An 8923-nucleotide genomic window follows, 5' to 3' on the forward strand; every position below is an offset into this window, starting at 1 on the left:
GGTGGGGTAAACTCGTAAAACTACCACATCCTCTGAAGATGTCGCATCGATGGCCTTCCAGACGGCTGCAGAACATATTTAACCACCACATAAATAACCCGCCACCCTAGACAGGCCACATAAACAAAATCTAGGTCAACTTCATAAAGATGCTTTAGATATATTTACATTTAATTATCTAAATTCTGTAGTTTAAACCTTAAATACCACATAATTTGGAGTTCCCAAGAAATTAGCAGTTGAACAGTAACTGATCCTGTAAAGATAACGTCTTATCATTACCTTGATTTTGTATAGTAAAACAGATCTCAAAAATCTCTTCCTCCCATCCAAAGTAACTCTTCTTGGGGCGCCTGGGTGGCTTAGTCGGTTAAGCGTCCGACTTCCGCTTAGGTCATGATCTCGCGGTTCATGGGTTCGAGCCCCGTGTCGGGCTCTGTGCTGACTGCCAGCTCGGAGCCTGGAGCCTGTTTCAGTCTGTGACTCCCTCTCTCTCTGACCCTCCCCTGCTCACGCTGTCTCTCTCTCTCTCCTAGAAATAAATAAAACATTTTTTAAAAAATTAAAAAAAAAAAAAGTGAGCGTGCCTTCTTTTAAAAAAAACAAACAAACTAACTCTTCTTTTCCAATTCGTTGGGAAGAGCACCTTTCCAAAGACGTTTTAAATTGGAATTCAATATTTTGTGACTTAGTAGGAAGTCAACTTTGTTATGCTTTAAACGGGGAAGAGGAATTAACCTTTCTTTCCAAGAAGGAACAGAACTTTCTGACAGCTGCTTTGTTTCTAGTTAACGTTGGGCTGTCTCACTTTGTAAGGAGGTAATTATATCTCTATTCAGACAGAAGACTCTCTGTGCTGTCTTTACTAAATAGAAAGGAATGCCTCGCACGGGACCTTCTGCCCGCGCATGTGTCCCTCGAGTCTCGCACAGATGGGCGCTGTAAAGGCGTTCGCACGTGTCCTTGGCCGCACAGCGGGTCTGTCATTTTACTGCATATCTTGAGGTTTCTTTTTTAGTTCATTTAACATTTGCACGTGAGTGGGTTTATATTCAAAGTTTTACTGTAGGATTATTTCTGTGGGGCAGGGTCACTCTACAACTCTACCTCTTACGTCCTTCACTCAGTAGGTCACACTCCCTGTGGTACAAGTGTGTACCTGCTGTGTACCTGCGTGTGTGTACCTGCGGGAGCTGGGTTAGGTCTCATTGCCTCACTGAGTATTCAGATCATCGAAGGTATTCAAATCATCAAAGCTTCTTTCCAGAGAATTTTAACTCTTTCTGCCATTTTGTTCTTCAGTTATACTAAGGGGATTTATTTTTACTCCCATTTTCTCACCCCTTCCTTTTCTTTACTATGACTTTAGTCATATCAAAGAATTTCTAGAAAGAATGTTTCATCTGTCCTTTTTAAATGCTAACTTTTAGGTGTCATCTTTATCTTTAATTTTTATTTTATTTCCAAGTTAATATTTAATTATGTGTCCCCTGAACTGTCATCAGTTATTTTGTCCAGTGTGCCACAATTGTCAGAAGCACCAAATGTGAATAAGTAATTATACCCTCAGATATGTAAAAGCTAGACCTGTGGTATGATCCGAGGTTCTTTATTTCAGTAGCTGTATGAGTCACCTAATGGTATGCCTCCATTTTCCTAGCAGTAAAAGGATAATAATGCAATTTGTAAAGTTTTGAGATCCTTGAATATCAACTGATGTTTGCTAAGCTGTTAAAAGCAATACAAAAACTATTTCTGCTGAAACTATATGTATTTTCCTTCCAAGTTAATAAATTACATGTTTAAGAGAGAACCTAATTATTCCAAAATCCCAGTGTTTGTGTACTAAGTGGAAATATTCCTCAGGATGTTACTAATAACAGAAATTTAACATGTTCCAGGCTTCGTTCAAGCCATTATTTAATCTTCATAACAATTCGGGGAGAGAAGATCTAACTTGAATCCCATTTTACTGATAAGAAAACTGAGGCCCAAGATACTCCCTAGCAAGTGCCAGAGCAGGATTTGGGCCCAGTCTGTCTGATTCTAGAACCTGAGTGCTCTCCACACCATTGTCCCACCTCTGCTCGAATATCTCCCGTGACAGGGACACTGCCTTCAGAGTTGACCCATTCCAGGACAGAGATGTTCATTTGAAAGCTGTTCTCTAACTGAAGTATTTAAAAATGAAATGATACAGTGTCTGGGATTTGCTTTAAAATGGACGAAACAAATTCTTACACTGAAAACTGTCGAGGCTGAGAAATAAATATGTGGGATCCATATGCTATTTTTCACTTTTGTGTATGTTTGAAATTTTTCATAATAAGCAGGTACTTTTTTAATGTGGCTCTATATTAAACTGTAAAGTTCTGTGGGATTCTGGAATCTAATTTCTTTGTTTTCATTTTAGTTTTTCTTTTGTTAATGATAAAATTTGTTCTCTTCTCAAAGTGATATCCAACTGGCCTTTCTCATACCGTTTTTTTTTTTTTGATAATTTACTGTTACTCAGTAGTGTTCTTAGAATTTTAAAAATGAAGGACAACATTCAGGGCGCAGCTGGGTGGTCAGCCAGCTGAGCTTGTGACTCTTGATTTCAGCTCAGACCATGATCCCAGAGTCACGGGATCGAGCCCGCATTGGGCTCCGAGCTGAGTAAGAAGTCTGCAAAAAAGGACAACATTCATTTCCAGAGTTCCCTACTTCTGTGTTTCATAATGTACAAATACTGGTTTTTTGAGCGTGTTCAATTTTGTCCAAACTTGTTGGACACCATTATACCTGCACTACGTTCAGCGTAACCTGTTGTTGTTTTTCAGGAGCCAAGCAATAAAAGAGTTCGCCCTCTCGCTCGAGTCACATCCTTGGCAAACTTGATCTCTCCTGTAAGAAATGGAGCAGTCCGACGCTTTGGTCAAACAATTCAGGTAAGCAGGGGTGGGGCTGGGAGTGAGTAATGTAGGAAGGGGACTTTTCAGAGAAGCCCAAATTTGTGTTTTCCTTTGAGTTGTACAAACAGTTTTGCACTATTCTATTTAAAAATACGTTTTTTTAATGTGATGGTAAAATAAATAGGAATATTTTTACCACAGCAGTATTTATATAATCTCGTTGTATGAAGTTACGTCTTATATCGAAGCAGAGCCTTAAATAGTTTTTATCCCCAAAAGGTAATTTTGACTGAATATTTTACAATGAGAGATTGAAGCTTAGATAAATGATTGTTTTATGCATTGAGAAATCTCAGAACTTTTATTTTAATTTGTCTTTCAATTTTTTTAAGGAAAAAAGAATAATTACTGTCTCCTTTAGATCTTCTTTTTTGTTCACCTCTTTTTTTTTATTTTTTTTTTAACTTTAAGTCCTTTACCCTTCGTGGTGACAGCAGATCCCCAGCTTCTGCCCAGAAGTTATCGAGCAGATCAACAGTCCCCACGCCTTCCAAAAGGAGAAGCAGTGCGCTGTGGTCCGAGATGCTGGACGTCAACACGAAGGAGTCTTTAAGCACCAAAGAGATCAGACGTCAGGAGGTGAGCTAGGCTGGCGTCCACAGCAAGGCCCCATGGATTGGCTTGTACTAAAAAATCGCCTTTGTTTTTCAAACGTGTTTCATCATCATAGCAAACCGATGCCTAAGGCAAAGCCGGCTTGTTGTTATATTTGAGTGGTAACTCGCAGCAGCACGGGCTGCCGCGTGGTGAAGGGGCAGCCGCTGAGTCAGCCGTGCCGGGACCAGCCTCCGAAGCAGGTGGCAGCCTCGCATAGAGATTCCCATCTGAATTCTGGTTTTTGGATGGAGTCACTTTAAAAAGCGCTGTTCATAACATCAGTTAAATCATTAATGATAAGTATCAACTGTATATAATTTCCCTTTCTCAGCGGAAGGAATGACCTACAGTGTTGGCTGGATTTTTTTTTTAGGCAATATATGAAATGTCCCGGGGTGAACAGGATTTAATCGAGGATCTCAAGCTTGCAAGAAAGGTCAGTAAATAACTTTTTATCATGTGCTCTGGTTTTTAAAAAATTTTATTTAACAAATTATAAAGGATAAAACTCTCCTAGATAGTTTCAGATCTCTTCAAATATGAGAATCCCTAATGTTTGAGTATTAACATATACTTGAGTTTCCTTTATGTGTAACAAATAGAATCCACGCTGGCTTTCATGTAGTCAGTCACGCTTGTGTGCAAGGAAGGTCTCTCATCATGTTTTATTTGCTTGATCGCTTTGCATGACCCACTTTTCGCCCTCTGATAGGCCTACCATGACCCCATGTTAAAGCTGTCTATTATGTCAGAAGAGGAGCTCACCCAGATATTTGGTGATTTGGACGCTTACATACCTCTCCATGAAGGTAAGATACGCCGTTTAATTTTCATTAGTATCTGAATGCCATCAGCACAAGTTGTTTTGAATCTAAGTTTCTAATTTAGTGTGGAATTATTTTTTAAATAAATATAATGGTATTTCTGCCTTTTTACCCTTCAGATCTGTTGGCAAGAATAGCGGAAGCAACGAAACCTGGTGGAACAGTGGGGCAGATTGGTCACATTCTGGTGAGATGGGTATGTAGTGAGTTGCTCACACCAGATCGTTTTCACGTGTGCCATCCCCACCGTCCGTGGTGAACACCAGGTCTGTTGGATCCGCTAGCTGAATTCTGAAAACAGATAAGGCATTAACTTAACAAAATTATATAGCTGTAAGAAGTTTTAACAGTCTCTGCTCAAAAAGATACTTAATAACTGATACGGTTTTATTTGTTTTAAAAATATGATCCTCTTAGGACACAATATCCACAATGTGTGTGTCGTTGTCGGGATTAACATTTGCGTGCCTGCCAGATGACAGGTGCTATCGTAGGAGGGGCCGCGGGGGTGCAGTGAGCAGAGACGTCTCTGCACTCACCGTCTAGTGAGAGGATAGCAGAGCGTGAGCAGCCTCAGAGTGGGTGGGGACCGTGGTCGAGGGACCCTCAGGAGCCCCGGGAATATGGAAGACTAGCATCAGCTGAGGCTGGGAGAAGGTAGCCGAGTTACCGGGAAATGAGGACAGGACACTCTGATGCTGGCGCAGGGTACCGTCCGACTCCTGCACCATCCGCGGGAGGGCTTCGCAGCCTACGGAGACTGGCAAGAGGTAGCTCTACGTTTGGTGCTTGTTTTCAGAGGCTCCGTAATGCCTGAATTGTCCAGGAACTTACCGCACTGTGTTTTCTCTTCCCCTCCAGCTGCCGGGCTTGAACGCCTACCGGGGCTACTGCAGCAACCAGCTGGCAGCCAAAGCGCTCCTGGACCAGAAGAAGCAGGACCCGAGGGTGCAGGACTTCCTGCAGCGGTGTCTCGAGTCTCCCTTCAGTCGGAAGCTCGATCTGTGGAGCTTCCTAGACATTCCTCGAAGTCGCCTGGTCAAATACCCTCTGCTATTGAAAGAAATTCTGAGACACACTCCAAAAGACCACCCTGATGTTCAGCTTCTGGAGGAGGCTGTAAGTCCAGTAAAAGATTCTCACGTGTTTCCAGTTGATACTTTAGCTTGCTCTCGAAAGGCACGCACTGATGCTCTCTTGCCTCAGGCCTGTTGCCACACGCAAAATCATTGAGGTGTTTTGAGCACCCAGCACCGTAGTGCACTGAACCAGAAAGAGACGTAACACACTTCAGACTTCTATTTCAATTCAGAGACTGGATTCTGACCTCTGAGCCCTCCCCCTAGCTAGCTGTGGGACTTTGGGCAAGTCACCCAGTTTGGCTGAGGCTACTTTTCCATCTGTATCATAAAAGGACTGACTGAATGGTCTGATTTCCAGAGTTCCTTCAAGCGTTATCCTCTCTTTTTAATATAAAGTTCTAGCCCTGTGGGAGAACAGAATTGAGTTCATATGCTGAAAACGTTTCATTGATTTCCTGGTAACTTTTAGATACTGATAATACAAGGAGTTCTCTCTGATATCAACTTGAAGAAAGGCGAATCGGAATGCCAGTATTACATTGACAGGCTGGAGTATCTGGACGAAAAGCAGAAGGACCCTAGGATTGAAGCAAGCAAAGTGCTGCTGTGCCACGGGGAGCTGAAGAATAAAAGTGGACACGTGAGTGTGTTTGCACACTAGCACGAAGTGCGCGTTTACCTCTCCCTTCCTACCGCCTTTCATTTCTGCTGCGTAAATTAGGAAGCGGGTTTGTAAAATAAGTTCATCACACGATGAAAGGTTACTGGTTTTTATGTTACGTTAAAAGCTTTGTGAACAGTGGTTTCTGTTGTGACAGGTTGATGTAAAATAAATGGTTAATAGTTGATTCTTTAGTGGCGAAGCATAAATCAACCTGTTTGGCTAGGAGTTCCTTTGCAGCTGCATCACCAGTTTCCTAATACAAAAGCGTGTCCTTCAAAAAAGGATTTGAAGGCTTTACAGTGATGGAAGTAACTTCTGGCACTACTGAACACATTTCTACAGCAGATGGGATGAAAGCAAACTTATTTCTTAAATATTAATTATAAGAGTGTCTGCTGAATGAAGTACAAGCATAGAGCGGTAGTTTTGTTTCATTACGTGCTTTTCAGAAAGAAGCCACATGTTTTCTCAGTTTTTATTTTAATTCCGGTAGTCAGCCTACACTGTCTGCTGGTTTCAGGTGTACAGTGCAGCAATTCAGCACTTCCTTGCGTCACCCGGTGCTCATCACAGGTCCCCTCCTTAATTCCCGTCCCCCGTTTCCCCATCCGCCCCACCCCGAGAACCCCAGTTTATAAGCTGAGGTTCAGTTGAAACCCGGCCTCTCTGATTTCTGTCGTGAGGCCTAATCGTCCTGTAAAGGCTTTTACATCGTGTGCGACGAGGTCAGACCGTAGACCTTCTCCCGGCCCGCATCTGCCTGAACTCTGTCGGGAGCTTGGCGTTTCCCGGCGTGTCACCAGCAGTAGGTCTCTGTGCTGCGTGGCATTTACTCAGCTGCCGCTTTCTCGAATGTCACAGCCTCATAAAAATAAGCACACGCGGTCTGAGGTTAGACCAGCTCTCCACTCGGGATGTGCAGACCCTTGAAGTCACTGTCTTTAATGAGGTCATTTGTAGAAAGTGGTAGTAAATAAATTTGATGAAGTTAATGATGTCAAAGCAAGACATTTTAATGGTGGACTTCAAGCATTTAAAATCACAAAGTTCACATTGAGGAAGCAATTGTTTCTCGTTTCTCCAGAAACTTCACATATTCCTGTTTCAAGACATCTTGGTTTTGACGCGGCCTGTTACCCGAAACGAGCGTCACTCTTACCAGGTGTATCGGCAGCCGATCCCTGTCCGAGAGCTGGTGCTAGAAGACCTGCAGGATGGAGACGTGCGAATGGGAGGCTCCTTTCGAGGCGCTTTCGGCAACTCAGACAAAGGTACGGGTGCAGGTTGGAAGCGATGTCAGTCCGCAGAAACTCGAAGCGGCAAAACATCTGGAGGGACCAGATTCCCTTTTCCCGCGCCTGTTGCGCCCGCTGAGTAAGGCGCCGCGCCGCTCCCACCCCCGCGGGCACATCTGAGGCGTCGGGCGCACGCCTCTTGTAACGTGTGTGCCTCACATGCTGCGAGTGACACACATGGTAGCCCCCCCCCCCCCCGTGAAGACGATGAGGACGTTATGTGCGATCTCCTTTTTTAAAAGTCTTGTTTACGTTTTTTATTCTTCTAGCCAAAAATATCTTTCGAGTTCGCTTCCAAGACCCGTGCCCAGGCCAGTGCCACACCCTGCAGGCCAACGACGTGTTCCACAAGCAGCAGTGGTTCAACTGCATCCGCACGGCCATCGCCCCCTTCCGGCCGCCCGCGGACGGCGAGGAGAACACGCCCGCTGCCGGGAACGGCACCGCCCCGGGACGGGCCTCCAGCGTGACCCGGGTGGAAGGCGATGGCGACGGGGATGCCCCGGAGTGCAGCTCCCCGGGGCGCGTGGCCGTTGACGCTAAGGGTGGGAGAGCGCCGCAGACACGGCCCGGCTTCCGGAGAGCAAGGGACGCGGCCCAGGTCGGGGGCAAACGGAAAGAGACTTTGGTGTAAAGGGAGTTCCGTGTGTTAACTGGCAGAGAGACTGTTTATTTATAAATGTGTACAGTTTGTTTTTTCTTGTAATGTGAGCGCGGGGGCATCACAGGGCTCCTTACAACCGGTCCCAGCATTTTCTGGTTTGGGGTGGCTTTGGTGGCTGTCCCCCCACCCTTTTATTTTTTTAATGGCAGCTAAAGATATACGCAGATTACTGTTAACGTAGTCCCCCCCCTCCCCTTTTTTTAAGATGTTTTTCTCAGATTATTTAGAATGTGCAAGTCTGGTATTTTTAATCAAATGAAATATTTATGAAATGGATTTTCTCTTTATTCTGCATTCATCATGACTTTCTAATAGCAACCAATTGTGATATTTACAATATTTGCCCAAACCTAAAGTTTTGCAAATACTGGAATTTTACCAGTGGATCTTGGATAAACTTTACATGCACCTAAAATCTATGTGGAATATGTTTGTAATATTGCAGAACTTACACTGAACGTAAATTCCTTGGAAAACAAACCATAAGACTTAAGTTTTCCATTTTATCAACTGGAACGCTTTATATTTGTTTTTCACTGCACATTCCTCATTTTTCACTCATTTAACCTGCCAAGTATTTAATTTTTTTTTAATTTGTAAAGTAGTTTTTAGTATTTGCTTTTATTTTTTTACTTCAATGCTTTTGCCTTTTTAATTGGCATGTCTTTAAAGTATTTCTCTTCTTTGATTAAAAACGTGTGTGTATGTATGTGTGTGTGTATATATATACATATATATAAATATCCTTTTTTTAATCATTGACTTTACCAGTGAAACCAAGCCATACTGATTTTTGAGCCAATTTGGAAAATTGCAGTTTTTAAAGTGTAGCATTCAGGGTGG

At 43.3% G+C, this 8923-nt stretch overlaps 1 protein-coding gene across 2 annotated transcripts in view; it reads left to right on the forward strand.

The window, feature by feature from the left end:
• Positions 1 to 8718, forward strand: part of NET1 (neuroepithelial cell transforming 1) — a 57624-nt gene extending 48906 nt beyond the window's left edge. For both annotated transcript variants that reach the window (XM_039240384.1, XM_039240385.1), the window contains 9 exons: positions 2823 to 2930; positions 3366 to 3533; positions 3925 to 3987; positions 4264 to 4360; positions 4495 to 4571; positions 5237 to 5494; positions 5927 to 6097; positions 7206 to 7392; positions 7686 to 8718. In XM_039240384.1, coding sequence (XP_039096315.1) covers positions 2823 to 2930; positions 3366 to 3533; positions 3925 to 3987; positions 4264 to 4360; positions 4495 to 4571; positions 5237 to 5494; positions 5927 to 6097; positions 7206 to 7392; positions 7686 to 8050 — 1494 coding nt within the window. In that variant the 3' untranslated portion in view covers positions 8051 to 8718. The remainder of the gene's footprint in view (positions 1 to 2822; positions 2931 to 3365; positions 3534 to 3924; positions 3988 to 4263; positions 4361 to 4494; positions 4572 to 5236; positions 5495 to 5926; positions 6098 to 7205; positions 7393 to 7685) is intronic.
• Positions 8719 to 8923: the final 205 nt, after the last annotated feature.

Source organism: Hyaena hyaena, unplaced genomic scaffold, assembly GCF_003009895.1.
Source record: "Hyaena hyaena isolate Hyena2069 unplaced genomic scaffold, ASM300989v1 scaffold_174, whole genome shotgun sequence".
Lineage (NCBI taxonomy): Eukaryota > Metazoa > Chordata > Mammalia > Carnivora > Hyaenidae > Hyaena > Hyaena hyaena.